General features: G+C 38.1%; 1 protein-coding gene across 3 annotated transcripts in view; it reads left to right on the forward strand.

Moving 5' to 3' along the window:
- The window catches only part of fstl5 (follistatin-like 5), a 201,345-nt gene that overhangs the window by 87,664 nt on the left and 87,830 nt on the right, over positions 1-25,851 (forward strand). For all 3 annotated transcript variants that reach the window (XM_084954596.1, XM_084954604.1, XM_084954614.1), the window contains exon 5: positions 20,198-20,394. In XM_084954596.1, the coding sequence (XP_084810722.1) occupies positions 20,198-20,394 (197 nt within the window). The remainder of the gene's footprint in view (positions 1-20,197; positions 20,395-25,851) is intronic.

Raw genomic sequence — 25,851 nt, forward strand, 5'->3', positions numbered from 1 at the left:
GAAAACAACGAAAAAGTATCTGAAATTGAGGTCAGCGTCCAGACTTTTTCAAGAGTTTTAGACTATAGTTAATTACATTTGAGTGATGCTAACCAAAGACAGATTCCTGCTTGGGCATAATAGATACAAGGTCATAACTGACCTTAAGATATTTTTAATTAAATTAAATGAAGTGATTATAATATAATGAGTTAGACACTTAGTTAAAGTACTGCAATGTACTCGTGCCTAGCCTGTAGTCTTTTATCCTGCTAGTCCAAGTTCAGAGTAAGACGGAACTTGGCAGTAGAGTAGCAGTGCTAGCACCAATACACTGGGTACAGAGTTGGCTGCACCCTGTGACATATCCTGTGGAGGACAAAAGTTGTTTGATGATCACTGTCCTAACATATGCATTTAAAATGACAGTCATATGAAAAAGAAAGCTTTTAAAGAGATCTTATACAGTCCTGTAAAAACACAACAGAACACAAAAAGAAGCAAACCAACCAACAAGATAATCAACCAAATAAATAAGAAAAACAAGTAACACCTTACTACTTCCATAGGAAGGAACAGGGTAAATACCAACCAGGTGCTGTTAATGAAATGCATTTATTAATTGATAATCAGCAAGTGTCACCATCTCTATGTAAGCAGGTGTTTTGGTAGTTTTCTTGGCTGGATCAGTTAGGTCTATGTTAACACAATGCTGCAGTCATCCCAGGGGTGCGAATCCCAGCAGATTCACCCCAAGGTCAGACCGTGCAATGCTCAGAGAAAAAGCAGAAAGTCTGAGAGCTACATCTCAGACTCTGCAGTCCTCAGTTAGCATGTTAAGTGTAAAAATTCATGACAGTACAATTACAGGAAAAATACTGAAAACAGTGTTGGAGGGTCGATGAGTTATGAGCCATGCAAATAATGGGAGATGCACAACTTGAACCACAATTTATTAACCAAATAAATAAAAAAAAACCCAACATAATTAACTTTGTGAGGTGTGCCAGTCATTGTCAGTGTGTCAGTATTTAGATTAATGAATGTTAAGTCTGTGATGTTGTGTAGTGTAAAACCTAAAATAACCCGGCTGTAGTCAACCAAATCAAAAACATGGTCCTGGGTCGATGGAGAAAGAGCTGATACAGACACCTGTTAAGTCCTCCAGGGACACTGGCCAGGTCCTCCCAGTTGTACTAATTAACCCCACCTACTAGGATACTGCGCGACAACACAGAGGGTGTACTCTTAAGTACATCAAAACTCTCTTATGTTCAGCATGGAAGCACCATGTTTTCACTGTTTTTTTATTTTGTTTTTTTTAAACAACTGAATGAAGCACAAACTGTGCATCACATTGTAACAGGAATGTGCATATATTCATTTGGTGAAGCGGATAAATTATAATGTGCTGCTAGGTTTCCTTTAAACTGCTGGAATCGCAGCTACAGTACTACAACACAGACCAAAAATACCTGCCCAGTCAACAAAATAATTTCACTTGATCTTACTACAAATTAATGGAATGTCCACATCTTCTTTATTATGCTATGGGATAGTAATGTTTAGTGTTTAGAGCTCTATACCTTTAGACTAGATTATTTAATGTGGTGCAGTCACTTTATTTGCAACAGTGTTGCATTTTAATGTCATAGTTTGTGTTATGTAAGGATTTATCATCTTCATCTGATAATATGATAACTCTGATTGGAGTAGGTGACACTCATAGGGATCACTTTTTTCTGAAGCAGAAAGCCACTGAATTAAGGTCAGCATGCCTAAAGGGTAAATAGAAGCAAATAGAAGGCCTTTCTGACTATTTTAAACTGTAAATGTTACTGAGGTTACTCCTTACTTCTTTGCTTCTACCACTGGGTTTCAGTCTAACATTATTAACTCAGCTATTGACATCATTTATGCATCAGCTATACATCTGAGAAATATTTATATTCTTGTTCAAGCTCGCTGATCAAACTCTGGCCCAACTGTGAAAAAATGATATTCCTCAGTCTGTCTGCAGTAGACCAAATATAGACCCGCAGCAGTGTTGATTTGATGTCTTGGCCAAGGTGTATTCAGCCCCTCGGTCACTGTCTTCTATCATGTCATCAACAAGACCTGCCACTGAAGGAGTAAGCTCTGTGTAATCAAGCCTTCTGGGATCATATTTGAGAGGAAAACAAAGCCTTCCTGTTCTCACAATCTCCTTCTCTTCTCGTTCTTTTCTTTGTCTTGTATTTCAGTCTAGCTTCATCTCAGTCTGGAAGATTAGTCTAAGCCAACCTACATTTCTTTTGGGAAAAGAAAGGCCTGTTTCTTTTGTCCCCCCCCCCCCCTCCAACAAAAAAAGACCTACAATAACCAACAATTTCAAAATATTTAAATGTATACTTATTCTTTATTCTTTTTTGACCAGTTTCCATTTACAGTCTCTCTCACTTATACATGTATTGGATTAATTAAATTGGAGCTCCAGCCTGTAATGCTTTATACAATGCAGGAGTCAAGATGAGTCATATGTTTCACATTCACTGAAATTAATAATTAAGATAATCCATCAGAACATGCCACAAAGCCATCATGGCCAGGATCCAGCAGTGCTAGAACAAAAGGCCAGTAAAGTCAGAGTGTTCAGGTGTGGGTGTACTGGAGTATATAGTAGCAGATGGCACAGAAGCTGGGTTTTTTTTAATAGGGGAATTGAAGCTCTGAACACCTCCTGGGGATTCTGTCAGTCGAGTGAAAAAAAGGAAAGCAGTAAGGGTAAGTTGGGTGGATGGAGTAATGTTTGAGTAAAGTCTCCTAGATGATAATGGTTCCATTCAAGGTAAGAGAGGAGGGGTGGGGTGGTAATACATCAAAGATTAAGACGTGAGGAAGAGCGGCAGTCTTGATGAAAGATTGGAAGGAGAGGATTACACCTGCATCTGGGGAAGAAACAGTAGTGACAGAGACTGAATGAAAGGGGGGGATCTGTCTTGTGCTGTTACTAAAGGCTCAGAAAGTTACTAAGTGGTAAAGAAACAAAGTGAGGTTTCCAAAGAAACTTTTGTATAGAAGCTGTCCTCTATATGAAAAATACACAATTGTTATTTGGTAAAGACAGAGTTGGAATTACTTATTTATTATTTTTATTATTATTTTATTATTTTTATTTTTTGCAAAACATCTCATGGATGAGGCTAGTGTGGGTTTTTGGTATATAAGACATCAGAGTTCACCTTTGGTGACTGTTTTAATATTTTAATACCGATATATTAGCTATAAACACAATTACTTGGTTGTTTCATTTCTGTCTTTAAGCATGTAGACAGTACAAAAATGGGATGGCACCCATGGGTTATGAAGTCATATCAGCAAAAATGCTCATCCTCAGGGTGAGTGTTTTTGCTATCAAAAATCTCGGTGCTTTGAATCTCAGCTTTCGAAGGGGGTGTGTGTGTGGCCCAGAAACTGCAGAACACTTCATGCTCATTAGCAAATGACTGTGATAATCGTCCTTTATGACTGTAATCGTAGCCATAATTTACAAAATTCTACTTACCCTATTAAGTCATAAGAGAAGCCTTTACTGAGGTCACAGAGCAAAGCAGCCAAGGGCTATTTTTCTATATTCTTCTGTACAACTAGCAGTTTGTTTTACAAACTGAGCACTCTGCCCCTGGCCATTAGCAAGAAAACAGGTTTATGGTACTTGTGGACTGACTTTACATTGCATACCCAGAACCTACTTCCATATTTTATATGTAGTCTATTAATCCCAACCAAATGGTGTGTGTGTGTGTGTGTGTGTGTGTGTGTGTGTGTGTGTGTGTGTAGCTGACAAATATATCAGTAATCACTAGTTTTCAGATGACTGTGAATGGTTTGAAAATTTTAACATGTTCTCCAAAACAAATACATATCATGTCTTTTACCAAGACTTTTTCTGGTTTTCCTTTTGTTATTTGTTAAGTTATTTTAATTGCCTGAACTTAATAAAATATCAACAGAGGTGACTGATAAGAAAATGCTCCTATGATTGACTTCAACGGAAAGCTTGTGGGTTTTTTCTCACTAGCTTCTGGTTTTAATAATTAAACAACAAACCAATCATTATCTCCAAAGGATAATTCAATAGATCAATCCTGTTCTTTGTACAGATGTTATTAGATACTGTAAAACATTCAGCCATCGGGCCAAACACAAGAAATCTGTTCATCAACTCTAGCAGCCACTTTGACATAAGTCTAACAATTTAGAGACCCGTTCCCTGTAGAAATTGGACTGGCTTGTTTCCAGATTTGTTCTTTACTTTCATTGCCATGCGACCACAGATGGAATTGGTTTTTAGTACAGCATGAAAACAAAATTTCAGTACACAATGTGAGCAGCAAATCATATAGGCAAATGTAACAAAAGAAAAGCAGCTCCATGACAGCTGGGTAAACTCAATCTGCTAATAAAGATCATGGAGTGTGATTAAAAGATCAAGAATATCTAACAAAAGGACCTTGGGGTGTGACTGTGTTTCAACTTGCTGTTTCTAAGGGCAGGAATGAACTTCAGTTTTGTATTTCTTTACTTTTCAGTATGGATGCAAAAAGCCTCAGTGTGACTGAAATCTTTTATTTTGAACTCTGAGATATTAGCAGGAGTCTCTTCTCTGTGCCTGAGGTCTGCTGTGAGTGTTTTGCATTCATATCGACCTGGCCAGAGCAGCTTTGAGGGGTTGCAGCTCTACTGCCCAGATATCCATTTCAGATTCAGTCAGGTGTTGCGGCACTGACACCTCCAGTTGCTCTTAAAGATTGCAATCAGTGACCTCTGATTTGGTTAGCCCAGTTGTCATGCTGTGCTGTCTTGATGTATTGTGAGCGGCGGCAGTACCCAGGGCACTGGAGACGGAGATGGAAAAGCTGCAAGAGATGGTTGGTGGGGGGCAGGCTTAGTCGGGCAAAGATGGGACAGTTTCAGCGGAGTTGACTCTAGCTATTCCGCTGAGCCGCCTTTTTCTTTTTATAAATAAAACAGTAGGGCTTTTAAAGGGGCAGGTTGAGGTAGCGAGGGGGGTTCAGTCACTTTTACGGTCTCTGTGGAGAGCATGTAGAATTTCTTTTTTCTTTCTCTGAGTCTACTGCATGTTCGGCAAAGGATTAGTGTGTATTTTCAGCTCGAAAAGTAACTTTTCATTAGTGCCAGCTGGACTTATATTGGTTGCTAATGCAGCAGCTGCTTCTCCATGCTGTTTGGCACAATACACGTTTGAGACTCTAAATTTCTTGTGCACAGTAGTGTGCCTCTCAGGTGCTTAGAAAGCAGGCGTTTTTCATCTGTACAATATTTAAGTTTTCTACACTGACGTCATCTGTATGTGGAAAAGTTCTTTAAAACAGAAACTACTTTTTTTGCTTTTAGCCTTCATGCTTCATTACATTTGCTCACCACAGAGTGTACCACCATTTCCCTGTGCTTGTATGCTGTTATACCCATGAGAATACCACTTTTGTATGGTTTGAATGTAGGGTTTTGTTGTTGTTCTTTGGATACACTAATCTCCGGGTCATTGAGTCAACAGCAAACAGTAAAAGGGCGTCTTCCTTCACGTGGTATTGCCAAATTATCAAAAAATTAACACTGGCTTCCATGAATACCTGGATGGCCTACATTTTGACTAAAAGCCACTTATTAACCAATTGCCCACAGATGAATAGTCACTGTGAAAAGATAAATTTTTTTGTCACTCTCACTAAATTGTTGCTTTCTCTGCAATTCTGTCCATGAAAAATGTCATGTATTCCATCCATGGATAATATTTAGTTTTGCATGTATTACAACACTTTTCCATGTCCCTGAATATATTATTTACTAATCATATGTTGTTTTCAGGGTGTGTTCTTAATAAGGAGACTGTGAATGAAAGGTACAGTTAAGCTTGCACTGGGGACAAGGGAAGATGAAATTATAAAGCACTAAAAAAATCAAAACAAACACGCGGAGAACCCAGTGTGAAACATTAGTTTAAATTTTAGATGTTCTTTCTAAGGCTGTAACTGCCTGTTCAGTTTGTTTGTGAATGTCACTAAATGTAGAAAAAGCTGTCGGCTGCATAAAGCGGTTAGACATAAAGATTTTGTTGTTTGATCACTATTCATCACCATCCATCACTTTTGCTGCACAAATGCAAAATGTCCATCGATACCACTTACATAAAACAGATAAGAAGAACAGATGAAACTACATTCCAGCTCATCTTTAACACTTAGCATTTAAGATGCCATTGCTATTCAGTAGGTAAGGCTCAATCGTTTAAAGGCCTTGGTGTGAGTCGCCTAGTAAACAAACGTAACTTCGGTTAATGTGATACTATTGCAAGAATTGCTCTCTCTGTGTCCTCGAGGTCTTCGTCTTGAAGCTATTGTAAACTGAAAAAAGAGGTAAACTGTTGTTTACCTCTTTTATATTTGCTGTTTCTTTGCTCTTTTTGTTGGCACAGGTCACTTGACCATTACCAGCACCAGCTGGAATAACTCTGAACTGGCAGGAAGCTTGCACACCACATTAAGCTTTTGCTTGAACCTTGTCCTTTTGTTTGTATCATCTTATCCATGCACACGAGTAGCTATACTTGTGTAACAGCTAGATGGACCATTTAGTGGAATTTGCATGTTCTCCCTGTACCTGCGTGGGCTCTGGCTGCCTACCACAGTCCAGAGATATGCATGTTAGGTTAACTGGTGATTCTAAATAGGCGAAGGTGTGAATCTGAGAGTATATGGCTGCCTTTCTCTGTGTGTTGTGATTGACTACGTATTTGTCCAGAATGTACTCTGCCTTTTTGCCCATTGCTTTGCCTGCTGACAGTGTTGTGTTATAAATCAAGCACACCCATTTGCCCTGCTATAAATGCTCAGATTCACTGTTTACAGCCCCAGACAAGATGACCAAAAGAGAGTCTTCGGTCAGTAAGATCAATCTAGAGGAAGCTCTCGGGGTTTCATAGTTGAACCTGTTGAAGGATTATTAGTTGCCTGCAGCTGTCCTTGTCCCTGGATTTCTCTGAGTCTTGCAGCCTCTCCACTTTCACAGTAATCGGTATCAGTTGACTGTTGGCTCTCTGTCAGTTACCCTGTGGCTACCGTGTTGGTCTCCCAAGGCATGGAAGTCATTGGAGGCATGCTTGCTGTTATAGTCAGGGTCTTAAACTTCCTACTGAAGCAGCCTGCTCTCCTACCACCAAATTATTTTAAAATAAAAGGATAAGGTTAAAGGATTATTTAACATCATTATCATTACTGTAAATAAGATTATAATATTGATGGAACAGTAGAACTCCATTTTAAGCCCTTTACTGATATCTAACATGATCCTCCATCAAAAACAAAACAAAAAAAACAAAACAAAACAAAACAAAACAAAGCAAGCACCTCTGTTCTTCCCTTGTTCTTCCATTACAAGTAATTTTGAGTCCAGACGAGGTTTGCACAGTTTTATAACCCATCCTGATTTCCTGTGTCTTTGTCTACAGTAAGACTGAAAAAAGGCAGATGATTCAATTAACAAGACAATGTTGGAACTGAGAGCTCATCAGTTAGTGATGATCAATTTAATGATCAAAGCTTTAATGGGAAATGTTTTTTTTCTTTTCTTCTTTTTTTCTTTTCTTCTTTTTTTTTTTTTTTTTAGGATAACCCCAGCAATTGCACAGGAAAAGCAGACCCCATTGATGCGTCGCTTTCAGCTCAAAAGCCACTTCTATGCCTGAGACATTTCCATATTTACAGGAAACTTTGGATTTCACGAAACGGAGAGTTATTCTTTCAGCATTCAGTAGATCTTAGTTTGACAAAGTGGATTGGACTGAATAACACAACAGCTTTTTGCTGAGTTTTTACTTGTTCCCTGAAGTACTGTTTTGACTAAGGCATGTTGGCATAGTTCATTTGACAGATTATAGTCGCCATTGCCAAATTATTGCTTAAACTCCCCTGTGTAGACAAGTACTGTTTGGATATGTTGGAGTGTTTAAATGCATGTTTGTGGGTAGCAGTTTGTGTATAAGTAGTTTCATTTACATCCACGTGTGGACCTGCATGCATGTGATAGTTCATGCTTCTTTTATGTAGCTGACCTTAGCCGAGGGTATGCCAGCAGCCATTTATCTTTTATTCATTTTACCAGCCATCTGTGACCAGGGCAGCTTCTCTGCCACTGATGCTTGTTAAAGCAGAACCCGCTCCATGATGTGCAGCATGCTGCAGTTGGTACACTTTGGAGGGCAAGTTACTTTTTTGATTCCCTAGAATTCACCAGCCATTATCACTATTTTGACAGCCAAAGCAAATTTTGTCATTTAAAAGAGGTTCCTGTTGTTTTGTTACCTGCTGCGGCTGCTAGAAAGTCCTTAGCAGCCACCACTGTTTTTGTTCACACCCTGCTAGTTACAGAGCGCTTCTGACTGAGTGTGCAGCTCAAACATCTGTCAACACCTCAGTTTGATAGTTTTAGAAGCCAGACCATCACTGAGAGACAAAGTCATTGTTCCAGAGCTTCTTTCTCTTACCTAATTTTATCCACCTGGCTAGGTCATGATTTCCTAATTTTGGTACACCAGGTCATCAGAAAATAAAGCATTCATAGGAGTAGAATTACACTGCTGACAATGTCTTTGGATAAACAAAACAAAAGAGATGCTCTTAAAACACAACACATAGATTACAGGGAAAAAAATCTTTAAAGTGAAATATGTCCACAAGCATCTAGATGTGTTTTTTTTATGCATCTTGGGACCAAACTGTTAGAGCAACATTCCTACAAAATATAAACCTTGTTTTTCAGTTTTTTTTAATATTCATAACTACAGCAGAGAACATGATCTTCAATATGTTGATCCAATATCTCCCACAGTAAACATTCGTGGTTGGAGTTGGTAACTGTAAAGGTCATTGCATGCGATTCGCATCAATTTTACACTCATCAAACATTCACTTGAACCCTTCTGCCCTGCATGGAATAGCAATGATCAGACACTAATGGTGTTAACTTTTCCTTTTCATTGCAGCGCAGTGAATGTGGCAGTTTTTAAATTTGAAAAGGAGAGCGCTAGTATCCAAATAGCACCTGTTGTCCATGATATTGACATCTGTATTAAAGAGAAAATCTTATCTAACAAGCTTGTATGGAAGAATCTATATTTGTCGTGTTTCTTCTTATTTGCTTTTCTCTTTTCATTCACAGATAAAGGTATTTCTTCACTTTTTCCACCAAGTGAATAACAGCTATCACAGAAAACTGCAAATCTCAGTAAATCATTTCTAACTAGAAAAATTTGCATTTCCTGCGAAAATGCTGTGTGGATGCCTTAATGCTGAAGATGTCTGCTGAAAAAAGCTGAAAAAGTTGAAAAAAAAAAAAAAAAAAGATTGCCCTGAGTAGGATTCAAACCTGGCACTTCTGGTCTCAAGGCTGCTACTCATCTCACTGCGCCAAACTCTTTCTCACAAAGAAGAGGTGGAGAGACTGATAATTGTGATGAGATGAGCAGAAGCGGCTGAGAATTGTGCTGATAAGAGGTGAAAAGGCTGAAAACTTTGCAGAAAAGAGGTGAATCAGCAGAATTTCTGCTGAAAAGATTTCAATTAGCAGAATTTCTGCTGAAAAGAGTTCAATCAGCAGAATTTCTGCTGAAAAGAGTTTTTTCTGAAAACAGCTGAGATTTGTGCTAATAAGAGGTGAAAAGGCTGAAAATTTTTCAGAAGAGGTGAATAAGCAGAATTTGGGCATAAAGGAGGTGAAAATTCTGCTGAAAAGAGTTCAATCAGCAGAATTTCTGCTGAAAAGAGTTTTTTTCTGAAAACAGCAGAAAAAACTGAAAATTTTGCTGAAAAGAGTTCAATCAGCAGAATTTCTGCTGAAAAGAGTTTTTATCTGAAAACAGCAGAAAAAACTGAAAACTTTGCTGAAAAGAGTTCAATCAGCAGAATTTCTGCTGAAAAGCTTAAAATTCTAATGAAAACAGCAGAAGAGGCTGAGATTTGTGCTGATAAGAGGTGAAAATGCTGAACCAATCAGAGGTACTGCTTCTGTCTGCTTCATCAGGCTGTGTACTTGTATGTATTTCTGCCATAGACTGTTAACAAGAATCTGAGGTCCATATTAGAAAAGCTGCTAAAATCATAAAACTTTGCAGAATTGTAATAAATTATCAATATGAATTACAGGTCTGTGATGGTGTATCAATTTGTAGTGAAAAAAACATGTGGGCCAAGGTGGAATCGAACCCACGACCTTCGGTCTGAAGATCCGTTTCATTACCAATCGCGCCACTGGGAAAGAGAGCGGGCGCCTTGAAAAACAGGGTGATGAGCAGTCAGAATTAGATCGCGGTGAGAGGCGAAAATCGCCGTTTTTTGGAGTTACAAAACGTCGTGTAACTCAAAAACTAGGTGGGATAGAATCATAATTCTTGTACTGGGTGAATCAGCGGACTTTGGTGTACTTTGACTGCGATTTCCATAGCTCTTTGTATCTCAGTCGCGGAGATATGACGAGAGAAGAAACGGCTTCATTTTCGGAGTTTGAAAAATGAGAGGAGGACAGATTTCCACCCCTCAAACAAACGGAATTTATGGCTCAACGGTAAGATGACTGTAAAAACTGCTTCGACCTTGAGTGTCAGCACTGTCTTTAGATGAATTGGCACAAGCCTCATGTCTTAACTTTGCTTTGTTAAGGAGATATGACGATTTGAAAATGCCTCTCATTAGAGAGTTCCAGCTGTGATTTTGAACAAAGTCCCCATTCACTTTCTATGGAGAGTTTTCAGACATTGTGTTGCTCTGAGGCGATTTGATAAAAATCTGTAACTTCCACAACAGTGATAGTGGCATTTTCTGAAAGCCAGCAAAAATACCTACGTTTTGATGTATAATTTGTGGAAGTTGAGTGGAAATTGAGCGAGTAGCAAGAAGTTGTTCGGACATGAAGAGAAAAAGTTTCACTGTCCACTCTGAGTTAATTGCATAGCAACCATAGCAACACATGTATTTTCTGAAAAATCACAAAGCTGCAACTGAAAATTTAAAGAGGCATTAAATGAAAACGGTAACAGATATGAAAAAGCTGAATCACACAGGAATAGCCCAATCATTTGAGAACGTTTTAAAGTTTGAATGGAGTTTCTAGGTGAAAGTATGAGGAAGTAGTTAAGTTTCAAAGACAAGCAAGTTTTAGCAGAATTGTGGAAGTTTCCCATTCATTTCAATGGGACAAATTAAAGGAAAAAAGTGTAATATTTTAAAAAGTATAATAGTAATAAACACCAAAAGTCATAGCGCACATTAGCAGAAAGAGCAGAACAGTTTAGAGTTTGAACGGAGAAAATCGGCTGAAAACTGAGGGAGTAGTTAAGTGCCAAAAAGTGTACGGAAGCAACTAGAACTAGAAAAATTTGCATTTCCTGTGAAAATGCAGTGTGGATGCTTTAAAGCTGAAGCTGTCTGCAAAAACTAGCTGAAAAAGCTGAAAAGTTGCAGAAATTGTAAAAACTTTGCAGAAGCAAAGGAACTTTGCTAAAATGTAATAACTTAGCAGAACTGCAATATCTTAGAGGAAACATTATACTTGGCAGAAATACAATAGCACAGCAGAACTTAGCAGAAATATTGTAACTTACCAGAAACATGATAACTTCTCAAAAATACAAGAATTTAGGAGAAATAGTATAAGATAACAGAAAGAATATATTTAGCCAAAAATACTTAAACATTACGGAAACACTATGATTTAGAAAAATAGTACAACATAGCAGAAATACTGTGATTTACCAGAGACACTGTGATGAACTATGAATATTGTAATTTTAAATTAAGACTATGTTTTAGCACAAATACTATAATTTAGCAGAAATACTATCATTTGGCAGAAATACTATGTTTCAGCACAAATACTCTGGTTTAGCACAAATATTATAACATGGCAGAAATACAATTATATAGCAGAAGTGCTATATTTAGAGAGAAAAATATAATATAGTAGAAATACTATGATTTAGCAGAAATACTGTAATCAGGACATATACTGTAACATGACAGAAATTCCTCCACTCAGTAGTAATACTATAACATAAGACAAATGTTATGATTTGGCACAAAAACAAAGATTTGGCAAAATACTATGATTTAGCAGAAATACTATGATTGAGCAGAAGTACTAAGATTTAGTAAAAGTACTTTGATTTAACAGAAATACAATTATGGAGGAGTAATACTTTAAAATGGGAGAAATATTGATACACACACACATACACAGAGCCTAAAGGGAACAGTATTTGTGCCATGGAGTGTTAACAAGAATCTGAGGTCCATATTAGAAAAGCTGGTAAAATCATAAAAGTTTGCAGAATACTGTAAAAGGCTCTCTCTCTCTCTCTGTGGTTGTCACGCACACACACACACGGAGAGAGAAGTACGTTTCTAGGTCAAAGCCTGGGAGCTGCTGAATTTGAATCCACCAATCAGAGAACCTGTGCACTTTTTCCCGCCAAAACAGGTGCACACAGCACAGAGAGACACAGGATTTTTGCAGTCTATTTCTCATAATGACGACTCCCCTCAAACAAATGACCATAATTTCCTAACCGTAGGGGCTAGAACGGTCATTCTTACACCGTTTTGTTCAGAATAGATGGGGGAATCTTCCAGTGTTGACAATTTATCATTAAAATATGAATTATTAAAGATGTTTGACTTCTAATGCACCATAACTGAGTAGAGCAAAGCAAAAACTGCCTTGACTTGCCCTCAAACAACGCTTTCTAACTCTAAATCTATTTGGAGTATCAATATCATTCTTTCACCGTAAGAGACAGCAGGCTTTGGTGAACAGTCATGGAAATTTTCAGGTCTCTGTGGAAATCCATTAAAAAGATATGACGAGAGGAAAAAGTGGTTCATTTCCAGAGTTTGAAATCTGAAGAAATCTGAGCGAAGGACGAATTTCCTACCCTCAAACAAGTCTAACTCATTTCAGAACAGTAACAGGTGAGAAAATATTTCTTGAATTGTGAGCGTCAGGAGTGTCTGAAGATATACTGGGACAAGCCTCATGTCTCAACTTTGCTTCGTTAAGGAGATATGACGATTCGAATATGCCTCTCATTACAGAAATCAAGCGGTGATTTTGAACAAGCTCTCCATTGACTTTCTATGGAGAGTTTTGCAACTTTGTGTTGGTCTGAGGAGATTTGCCAAAATTCTATAAATCCCACAACAATGATAGTGACATTTTCGGAAAGCCAGCAAAAATACCTACGTTTTGATGTATAATTTGTGGAAGTTGAGTGAAAATTGAGCAAGTAGCAAGAAGTTGTTCGGACATGAAGAGAAGACTGCAAAACCTTCAGTGGCACACTGGAAGCCAAGTGCATAGCAACCATAACAACGCATGTATTTTGTGAAAAATCACAATTTTGCAACTGAAAACTTTAAGAGGCATAAAAGTAAAACGGTAAAAGATTTGAAAAAGCTGATTTATACCTGAATAGCCCAATAATTTGAGAACATTTTAAAGTTTGAATGGTTGTTCTACGTGAAAATATGAGGAAGTAGTTAAGTTTCAAAAACAAGCAAATTTTAGCAGAATTGCAGAAGTTTCCCATTCATTTCAATGGGACAAATTAAGCTTAATATTTTAAAAAGTATAATAGTGAAAAATACCAAAAGTCATAGCACACATTAGCAGAAATAGCAGAATAGTTTAAAATTTGAACGGTGAAAATCGGCTGAAAATTGTGGAAGTAGTTAAGTGCCAAAAAGTGTACGGAAGTCCCAAGAGGAACTCAATAGTGTGGATGCTTAAAGCATCCACACAATAAAATAGTGGAATAAAGAATAAAGAGAAACAGGAACTCAATAGTGTGGATGCCCTTGAGGGCATCCACACAATAAGTTAAGTGTCGGTTGTACATTGTTATTTACACTAAATCTTTACGCTACCATATTTTTTTACTTAATTTTTAGACTTTCTTCATGATAATAATAAACATTATACGAATGCGAAGAATAGAGTTTTTACGCCTTGGGGACTTTACAAGGTCACAGAGAACTGAGATGAAAATGATAGTTTCGGTGAAATCCAGTTTATTTCCCTGGCAGAGTTTTAGGAGAACTTCTTCAAGGCTGTCATATCCAAATGATGGCGAGCGTCGGGATTACATCAAGCATCTCATTTAAATGCTCACTGATTGCTCAATTTGTTTCTATAAAGGAATGCTTGAAGAAATTTACAGTACAAAAATGAGATCCCAGGTATCTCATAATGACATGTCATTGGTTTCTGGGGTCACTCTGATTCTACTTAGCTAGTCATCAGCTCTCGGTGAGAACCCAGTTCTACTGTGTGAAATTCTCATTACCAGACTCACTAAATCATTCCTGCTTGATCATCCCCAACAAAGATCATTTGTCTCACATGAGATTCTGCAACGAAGCTATTATTCCATACTTGTCCCATGTTGATCACGCAGTAAGATGTGGTATAGATGTCAGCGTCCTCTCTAGAGACTTAAAAGACTTCCCAGTGAACAGCAACGTTTTTCCCATGTGCTTGTTGACATCAGCTAATATAACTGTTATTAGTGGAGAGAGACTTCCAGATTTAACAAGGAGAAGCTGATATGACATGTGTCAACCTCTAGTTTTAGTCCTTATTTTTCTCTTTGGCTCCACTCTACTCTGCTGAATCTTTCATGTAGTTTATGTCTTTGATCTGGAGCCTTTGATGGTGGATTGTAAATACAAAACCAACGTGTTTTCTGTTGCTGTCAGGGTTAGTGTTTGACACCTGTGTGATGGATTTGTTCATCAGTTTCTTTGTGTTGAAGAGGCTCCCGCTTTCTTAGTTTGAGGCAGTGAAGGCAGCGCGTCTGTCACACTTTGTGCTCCCCTCGGGAAAATAATCCTTAGCGTTTGTTATTATGAGGAAGACAGTCAGATATGAGGTGCCGTAAGGGACATTATTACTGAAACGCTCTCACGCACACTACTGAAATGCTCTCACACACACTACTGAAATTTTAGCTCTCACACACACAACTGAAACGCTCTCACGCACACTACTGAAATGCTCTCACGTACACTACTGAAATGCTCTCACACACACTACTGAAATTTTAGCTCTCACACACACAACTGAAACGCTCTCACACACACTACTGAAACGCTCTCACACACACTACTGAAACGCTCTCACACACACTACTGAAATTTTAGCTCTCACACACACAACTGAAACGCTCTCACACACACTACTGAAACGCTCTCACACACACTACTGAAATTTTAGCTCTCACACACACAACTGAAACGCTCTCACACACACAACTGAAACGCTCTCACACACACTACTGAAACGCTCTCACACACACTACTGAAATTTTAGCTCTCACACACACAACTGAAACGCTCTCACACACACAACTGAAACGCTCTCACACACACTACTGAAACGCTCTCACACACACTACTGAAATTTTAGCTCTCACACACACAACTGAAACGCTCTCACGCACACAACTGAAACGCTCTCACACACACTACTGAAATTTTAGCTCTCACACACACAACTGAAACGCTCTCACGCACACTACTGAAACGCTCTCACACACACAACTGAAACGCTCTCACACACACTACTGAAACGCTCTCACGTACACTACTGAAATTTTAGCTCTCACACACACAACTGAAACGCTCTCACGCACACTACTGAAACGCTCTCACGCACACTACTGAAACGCTCTCACACACACTACTGAAATTTTAGCTCTCACACACACTACTGAAACGCTCTCACACACACTACTGAAATTTTAGCTCTCACACACACTACTGAAACGCTCTCACACACACTACTGAAATTTTAGCTCTCACACACACAACTGAAACGCTCTCACACACACTACTGAAATGCTCTCACACACACTACTGAAATTTTAGCTCTCACACACTACTGAAATTTTAGCTCTCACACACACAACTGAAACGCTCTCACACACTCCACTGAAACCAGAGGCATTTCCGCTGAACAGGAAGTTGTTTCCTGACAAGGAAACTGATGGAAAAAGTGGTATATTTCAAAACACTACAAGGATGTCTACTCAGCAACCTGCTAGTATAGCAGTCCCCAACCTTTTTTGCGCCACGTAAACGATATAAAAATAAAAAAACGATAAATACCATGAAAACCATAAATTTCAAACTCAAGCCTCAACTCTTGCGACCCGGTACCAAACGACTCACAGACCGGTACTGGTCCAGGACCTGGGGGTTGGGGACGGCTGATCCTTGTTTAATAAAATAGTATACAGGATTAGACTTTATTTTGAAATGTGATTTTGCGGTAAATAAAATCCCCATAAAGATATCAAACTTTCCAAAACAGACTTTGCATTTTTGGGAAAATGAGATTTACCCACAACCTCTCCCCATAATTCAACCTTATGGAATAATAGGGTAATAACACTTAATCAAAAATCAATTTTCGAGAGTGACTGGTTTGAACAAAAAGATTATATTCATAACAGATTTGTTGGATGATAATGGTGTCATTCTAAGTTACACAGACTTTTCAGAAAAATATTGTCTAAACTGTTCTCAAAGTGAATATAACAAATTTTTGTGAACTGGTCCCACTGCCTCTGCTTCATTTGATTAAAATTTTTATGATATACAATAATTTCTCATCAGTGCTCCCAAATTTATTGCTAGGGCAATGTCAGCTGTTTGATAAAAATGCAATAAGAAATTTGTTAGTAGTTTCTTCAAAGACAAAATATTTCATAGTTACAACAGAATGGTTACATTGCATGGTTCTAATTTAGTTATTTCATATACACTGGATAAAGCATACTAAAAATTTATGAAATAGCCTATTCTACCTAAAGTTAAAGAAACACACTTTAAACAAAATTAATCCTGTGGCAGAATTTCTAAAAAAAAAGATTTGGCTTTGAGGTGGATCAGTGTTCTTTTTGTACTGATGAAAATGAAACCCTAGAACATCTTTTTTTTCCTATGCCCTATCACACAATGTATTTGGTGCAACTTAAAAAATTGGATTTCCCTAAATATTAATGATGTGCCAGTATTTGAATTACATCATAATTTTTTTTATATGGATCATCTAGCATTGGGTGTCCCAGACATTATTAACATCATCATACTTTTGAGTAAATATCATATCCATTGTGCTAAATGGAGGAACGCTAAGCCTTCTCTCCCTGGTTTTATTGATGATTTTAAGATATTTTTTTCTTTGCTAAAAAAGACAAAAAGCACATATGCCAAAAAAATAACCAGGATAATGCCCGTCTCCTGCTATTCTAAATTTTGACTTATGCTGAGGCTAATATATTGTTAAGTAATGCAGCTGTCTCACTAAGGTCCAGAATCGATTTGTTCCACGATTCGATTGAATTCGATTTGATTCAATTCAATTCGATTTGATTCTGGGAAATTTTGACAGTCAGAAATATTATAATTCAGATCAGTACATTTACATATTTTTGTATCTAAAAAAAGGAAGCTGACACACGCAAGACTTTATCAAAGGTATAAGCGTCACAGCAGATGCCTTTGTGTAAAAGTAGCTGAAGATAAAACACAGAAAAACATGAAGGTGATTTTTCCTGGCCTGGGATTTTATAAAAAATATTCTGCAGTACATCAAAAACGAAACAAAACCATTAATCAACATATGAACGTTACCTCTGACGTTCCAGCGGCTTTATTAGAGACACGGCTAAGCGTTTTGCATTTTGCATAATTTTAAAAAGTTTAAATTTGTTCAGTATTGAACGGCAGAAATTAGGTTTTCTTTTCGGAAGTATGTAAAATGAAAAAAAAAAAACATCGGCCGACAGCGCTGTAAACAACGGTAGACTTGTGCGTAACAAGCAAGCGAATAATGCAGAAAACAGATTTTTAGACGGGAAACTGTTCTTGAAGTATGGAGAAAGAGAGAAAGAGAGAGAGAGAGCTGTACATGAAGTGTGATTTTATTGTGGTGGAAGCAAAACAGTAAACGTCAGAGGGAATTCATGACGATGTTTATGTGAAGCTCAGTTTGGATCTTCTTTTGCTGCTGGTTCGGTCAATATTGTTTGGAGAGAGATAAAACTAACAGCTTTAGAATCGGCGCAAAAACGGCGTGAAAACAAAGCCGGACCCTCGACAGATCAGAATCAGCTAGCTGTCGGCTTTCAGCCCCGACCGTTTCCGTGCCGTCGGGGGAGAAAGGCGACATCTCACTGATTCTGATCCGCGGGTCCGCGCTGTGTGTTTACGTCTTTGTGCAGAATCCGTGTACCTGCTCTCATTTACTGTCTTAGCTGTTTGGTGGTTGTTGAAATTTTGTGAGGTTTCACCTGAGATTCTGGCATTTCGGGCAAAATAAATTTATATTAAAAAAATCGATTCAGGATTTTAATGAATCGATTTCACGTTATCCAAGCTAGAATCGATTTTAATCGATGATAAAAACCCACCCCTAACTAGCAGGTTGCTGAGTAGACATCTGTGTAGTGGTTTGTTTGAAATCTACCACTTTTTCCTTCAGTTTCCTTGTCAAGAATTAACTTCCTGTTCAACTGAAATGCCTTCCTGTTTAACTGAAACGCCTTCCTGTTCAACTGAAACGCCTTCCTGTTCAACTGAAATGCCTTCCTGTTTAACTGAAATGCCTTCCTGTTCAACTGAAATGCCTTCCTGTTCAACTGAAATGCCTTCCTGTTCAACTGAAACGCCTTCCTGTTCAACTGAAACGCCTTCCTGTTCAACTGAAATGCCTTGGTTTTTCAGTAGTGTGTGTGAGAGCTAAAATTTCAGTAGTGTGTGTGAGAGCATTTCAGTAGTGTGTGTGAGAGCATTTCAGTAGTGTGTGTGAGAGTGTTTCAGTTGTGTGTGTGAGAGCTAAAATTTCAGTAGTGTGTGTGAGAGCGTTTCAGTTGTGTGTGTGAGAGCTAAAATTTCAGTAGTGTGTGTGAGAGCGTTTCAGTAGTGTGCGTGAGAGCGTTTCAGTAGTGTGCGTGAGAGCGTTTCAGTTGTGTGTGTGAGAGCTAAAATTTCAGTATTGTGTGTGAGAGCGTTTCAGTAGTGTGTGTGAGAGCGTTTCAGTTGTGTGTGTGAGAGCGTTTCAGTTGTGTGTGTGAGAGCGTTTCAGTAGTGTGCGTGAGAGCGTTTCAGTTGTGTGTATGAGAGCTAAAATTTCAGTAGTGTGTGTGAGAGCGTTTCAGTAGTGTGCGTGAGAGCGTTTCAGTTGTGTGTGTGAGAGCGTTTCAGTTGTGTGTGTGAGAGCGTTTCAGTAGTGTGTGTGAGAGCGTTTCAGTAGTGTGTATGAGAGCTAAAATTTCAGTAGTGTGTGTGAGAGCATTTCAGTAGTGTGTGTGAGAGCGTTTCAGTAGTGTGTGTGAGAGCGTTTCAGTTGTGTGTGTGAGAGCTAAAATTTCAGTAGTGTGTGTGAGAGCGTTTCAGTAGTGTGTGTGAGAGCGTTTCAGTAGTGTGTGTGAGAGCGTTTCAGTTGTGTGTGTGAGAGCTAAAATTTCAGTAGTGTGTGTGAGAGCATTTCAGTAGTGTGTGTGAGAGCGTTTCAGTTGTGTGTGTGAGAGCTAAAATTTCAGTAGTGTGTGTGAGAGCATTTCAGTAGTGTGCGTGAGAGCGTTTCAGTAGTGTGTGTGAGAGCGTTTCAGTAGTGTGTGTGAGAGCGTTTCAGTTGTGTGTGTGAGAGCGTTTCAGTTGTGTGTGTGAGAGCTAAAATTTCAGTAGTGTGTGTGAGAGCATTTCAGTAGTGTGTGTGAGAGCGTTTCAGTAGTGTGCGTGAGAGCGTTTCAGTAATAATGTCCCTTACGGCACCTCATAGTCAGAGACCTATACAGATTTGGGTTTTGCTGAATATAAACAAGAGCTAATGTTTAATAATGTGAATCTTCAAGGGGATTCTACTTTGCTTGGGTACTAATTGGCTAAAAATGTGAAAACACTACATCCATTGTTACAAATAATAAGTTCAATGTTTTTAATTGTGCTTTGTTCTGCACTTGGGAATAATTTTGATATTCATGAAACATGTTATCGGATAAAATAAACATATAGTTTCCCCTTAGCTCTTATTGCATTTTTTACTACAAATAAATAAATAAACTCTCCATCATCCAACCAGTTTGCCTTTTCTTTTTTCCCCCCAGATGATAACTGTAGACTGAGCGACTACCGGCGGCTGAAAAACAAGATTCTGGATTTGCATGAGAAACGATACATGGGGACTGCCAGCCATGGGAAACACAAGGACAGCATGGTTGCCAAGAAGCAACTGGTTGATGTCATGTTCAAACGCTTTGATACAGACAATAACGGTCAAATAGATGCCAGCGAGCTCTCACAGGTAAGAATATGGGAGTAAAAATGAGCTTGACTATGCCACTACATATTCCCCCTTTCAAAAATGAATGTGGTATTTGTGTGTGTTTGGCATGAAGGTAACATACTGCTTAACCTCGACTCACAAGCTAACACTGGTCTTAAGGTATTTTTTAAAGCATCATTTAAGTACAGAATAAAAAGGTTTGCTTCCCATTTCAAGAGACTTCACAGTATCTGTCATGTCTGTCAAAACTTGAGAGCCATTTCATTTAAATATCTCATCAAAGGGGGATAAAAAGTGAACGAACCATCTGTGCGCTCAGGTGTTTACACTGTCCTCTTTCATGTGTGCCAGAATTGTGTCCGTTTTACTCCTTTTACCCTTCCCTCTGGTAGCTGTTGTGCATTGCTCAAGGTAAATCTTTTGAAAAGCAATGTGGGTCAAAGGAGCCATGAAGCTTAAGGGAGGCTACAGCCTTTGACCAGCATTACCAAGAGGGATGTTGTAAAAAAGACCTTTTTGTGGCTGCCGTAAGGAAGGAAGATATTCTGTGCATATCAAATAAAGTCTCCCAGTACCCCGGGATTGAGTTAATATAGAGCTTATTTGAATAATTGAAGGGGTAAGCAACCCGCAGTGGTTTTCAAAACCATCATATCAGTTCCTTTTCTTCTGTTATCTTCCTGCTGATCCAGTAGGAAATCCTGTCTGTACAGGGGTCACCTTGCTAAGCTTTGTCAGTGCCCTTTCCTCTGACTCATTAGATCAATTTCAGTATATTTTAGCACAGGAGGTTTACGGCATATGGCCACAAAATAGTGATATTTTTTGTCATTTTCATATTATTTACATATTTTTACATGTTTTAACATTAAATGGTACTCCTTGCCAGCTTGAGAGAAATCAATGCTCGGTGAATAAAATACATAGTCAACAAACCATGTTGGACTGGTATGTCTGTGAAGGTTCTCAGTCATCCCCCCAGGGGGTTCACGACCCTCTTGGGGGACACTCCCCTAGGACTTAAATCTGGGACTCTCTACCATTTGACCTTAGAGCTGAAGAAGCTTCTCTGTGATAGGTGAAACATCTTCAAGCAACTTAAAGAGACGCTTTTCGTTCCAAGCTCCTTAGACCATGTTGGACTGGGTTTTATGGAAAAATATTGACAATATCCCCCAAGTGTTAATTTGAATATGCCCTTTCAACCCATTGAATATTCCTTTGGCCTGGTTTTTAAACCTGTTTGTAAATGAGATGTAATCTTTTCCTCTGCAGAGTTGATACCCCCACCCCCACCAGGTGTTTTGAATCATGCAGGCTAATAATATACGTCCAAATGGAGGAGCTGTTTTCAGGGATTCCTCCAGGGCTGTTTTTAGCCCTCCTCCCATTTTTGTTGTTTACATATGTGGGAAATTTGGCATATTTCATGCAGAGCCAGCCACATAAACCTCATTCACAGGAAAATGGAGAGAAGGGAGCACTTTTGGGAAGGGCAGAAATTGAAATATCAGTGAATTGCAGGTGGCCCTTATGGGGGTTTCAACTGAATTTATTATTTTTTTGTTCATAAAGATATGCTTTTTTTCATGACCCTACCTGACTTTGGGGTATGCATGCAGTAGTTAACCAAGAAACTTTTTTTCATTTGTTTTGTTATTTACCTTGGAGAAAATATTGTCCAAAAAAAAGTCCATCAATGCAACAGTCCAAACTGTATCTTTGTTTGCCTGTAGTAAGTGTAGACTATTTACATGTTTACTTTACAGGCATAAAAATGTTTCTGCTTAACCCTTTAAAGCCGGTCGGAGCGGGCACGCTCTGTTTTGCGTAACTATTTTAAAATCTGGTAGCACTGCAACCACGTAAGCTAGCGCAATAATTTTTTTTTGCATATGAAACCGGAGGAGTTGTACTTACATCTTATGCCATCAGCTTGTCCTACGTGACAGTTTCCTTCCACATATAGCTTTGCAAAAACTGCATAAAAAGCGCTTGCAGCAACAAATACATAATATTCCAGAAACACGCTTTACCGATCCGATCAGCTGTTCATAACACTTCCTACGTTGGAATAGACGTCAGCGCGAACTAGTGCATGTCCGCCATGACCTGCCCGAAACCAGGAGTGACGTCATTTTTGCGGAAATGTAGTTTTTTTTTTTACCATCAGGGCCTCATCAGCCTATACTGGTGTTTTTAAAAGTTATCTTTGACTTTATGACTTTCTGAGTCGTTTCTGGGATGCTTAGGACTCATATTGCACTGCTGGAAATAGTTTATTTTGATGCATATGCTGGTTTTTTTTGCAAATTTGCATCATAATATTTATTTTCGTTTTTCCTGCAGTATATAAAAATTGGTGTATTTCAAAAATAAAACTATGAAGACACTCAAAATAAATTTCCTGTGGTAGGAAACTATTTTGTGCAACTTTTTTGTATTTACAGTTTTGAGGGATAAGCCTCTTAAATTTCTCTAACTAGAAATATATGTTAAAAAAACAAAAACGATTTTAAATTTTTTTGTAGTTTATTGCACTTTTTTGCAATTTATGTAATTACTATGCACTTAATGCATACATATCATTAAAATTTGGGCTATAATGGTTGTATTGATGTATAGCAACTTGAAATGCTCCCAAAAATGGCACTACAGCATGTAAAAATATAATATAAGCTCTGGCGGACTTGGTTCTATGGTAGGTCTTAAAGGGTTAATTTAATTCACATCAGAATAACTACATAATGACAGAAGGACAAATATCACTTTAAAATAGGTTTCTCAATCTAATCAGTCAGTTAACAAACAAAGGCTCTCGTGGGTTAATAGCGCTTCACCATCATGGCTCCTATACCAAATTAATAATTTGTTTTCAAATGGATTCTCTGCTTTATTGAGTAGTTCTTCAGAATTCTTTTTTCAGAGTAATTAATAGCTCAACTTAAATGATGTAAGTTACACAGTAAGGTTATGACTCTCTTAACTGGTACTGGCAGGGCCGTGCATGTTTTCTTAACCTCATCTGCTTGAGCTGGGACTGAGTTCTGTCTTATTAAGAAATGATAATTTTGAAAGAAGAGATTAATGCAAATCAAATTTGGTCTGAACAAACCCTCAAAAAGAACTACATAAGCAATTCACACATTTTTCATCAGTTTAAAATTACAAAATTATGGCTGCCACCCGCATGGCCTAAAGCACCCTTTATAATTGGAGCATTCTCTGATCTCATTTGAAATTCTAGGACAGAAATCCCTCACTTGGACTTACTCAATGTGCTAGAGTGTGCACATGAAGTGACACAGGGAGCAATTGTTCCTGCCCTTTTAGTCTAGAGTGCCCTTTTAAAATGGCAAATCAAAACGTATTTTTTTCTTCATGCATTCATCGTATCTATCATTGTACCAAAGATAATATTTGAAGATTTATCTTTTACTAGAAAAAACAAATAAAACACTGCTTCTTGTCCAGTGTTGATCCTGATATACTTTTTATTGTCTACAAAAACCATGATAAAAGATGCTGTAGATTTTGCTGTAAGAAGAAACATTATGTAAGTTTTTTTTCAACTTGCATCTATAAACTTTTAAATATAGTACAAATCTCAAGGTTCTAACTAATGGAAAATTGCTCTTTTAAATCTCTGCAGAAGTCTAGTCTGAGTTGTTATCAGGTCTGCAAATATTTCTAAAAGAGCTGAATTCAAATTAAGAGGAGTGCGAACAGGTGACTTCTGATCCCTTTTTTGGGATTTTGGGGGGCTAAAATAGATATAAAAAATAGATATAATGAATTTGCAAATCTTTTGAAACATTCACAGCACAGTCACTGAAGATCTTGCTTCATAAGTCACACATCCTAGTATGAGTCCTGCAGTATTGTTTTGTACTGCAGTACCTAATTCATCCTCTTGACAATGCAAAAGGTTTTCTTTTTGTTTGTTTTTTTGCAGATTCATGCATGCAGGGTTTACGACTACCCTCTTTTCGCATGAATAACACAGAATCTTATTTTGTTTGTGTGAAAAAAAATAGTAAAGGTGGATAAGGAGGAGACAGATGCAACTTTAAAACTTTTGAAATTGTAAGGGAGATGATGTGTAAATTGTTATGGTTATGAGGGAAGAGCAGAGTCGAGAGTGAAGGAGATGAAAGCACGTCTGGGATGCTGGAAAATGTTCACATACAGCAAGGTTTCCACCAGTGTATTGCAAGCCTGGAGGCGCAACAGGGGGTTAACTTAAGCATCCCAGCTGAACAACTTTTCTAGCAGGAACCGTATAGTTATGGTACATAATGTCTGTATTGCACGAATAGGTTCCGTTTAAGTAAAAAAAAAAAGAAAACTCAGTGTAACTGCTAATTGTAAGACATATGTTCTGTCTGGGTAACCAGCCAATGTTCCATTGGCTTTGTAAATTAAGGTTCAATTTAAAACAGGCAGAAGCTGCAATCTCAATACACATATATCTGGTTAACCTATCGATGATTTGCCTCAGATCATTTAGCTCACATGGTCCACTGAACATGTGCAGGATATGTTACTGCTTTGTTGTTCTCTTTTTCTCCAGAGGAGTCACTGTAAAAACACTGTAGAAACAGAAATGGAGTTTATGCATCAAAGCCTGCAATTCCAACACATAAAAGTCTCTTAAATGCCACATCACTCCAGGTGATGAAAAGACCAAAAAGCAAGCAAAGAAAGGAGCAATGAGTAAAGACTGTTTTTGAGTTAAAATCATCTTCTTTTTTAAAATTGTTTCTAAGCCCAAGAATGAAAAGGATGAAAATAGAAAAGAATGTACATTGAATTCTTTTTTTCAGTGATTCAAGATTCAAATTAAAGTTAGGTGTAGCTCACATAGCATCACATAGCATCACAGGTAACTCTCAATTTTGGGCAAGTCATCTGGGAAAGGGAAGTGCACTATCCGATGGACAATGCATGATGTATAAAGCCGTCCCTTGTGATCAGCATTTTGACAGCTGATCTAGTATGATGGATGTTTTACTGCCAGGGCCATGCAGAAGGTGTTGAATAGGATCATGTTTTTATCAGGATGATGACAAAAACTGCAGTATTTTGGACCTGTTCATCCACTGTTGTGACAGAACTTCATTGACTTTCAGTTTGGCTACAATGCAAATGGTACTGAACATGACCACAGCCTTCATAGACTGACACTTTACCTGAAGGAACTGTAGTACTTTTAAATTTTAATCTGAAAAGCCAATGATTAACAAAACTGTCTACTATTTTGTAGTTTTGTGACTGTACGGTTCTACAAATACTAAAACCATTGTATTTGTTTTTCAAATTTAAACTTTCAATTGTTAACTGGCTTTGTCTGAGTAAACGGACAAAGATGGGGGAAATGGCCTGACATTGCGTAGTTTTTCCAGCAGAGGGCACTTTGCAACTTCGCTTTTGGCAACACACATGTTTGAAACACAGCAAGCATAAAAACTACAT

The sequence above is a fragment of the Perissodus microlepis genome, chromosome 2, assembly GCF_051167445.1.
Source record: "Perissodus microlepis isolate ML-2025 ecotype Zambia chromosome 2, ASM5116744v1, whole genome shotgun sequence".
Classification (NCBI taxonomy): Eukaryota; Metazoa; Chordata; class Actinopteri; order Cichliformes; family Cichlidae; genus Perissodus; species Perissodus microlepis.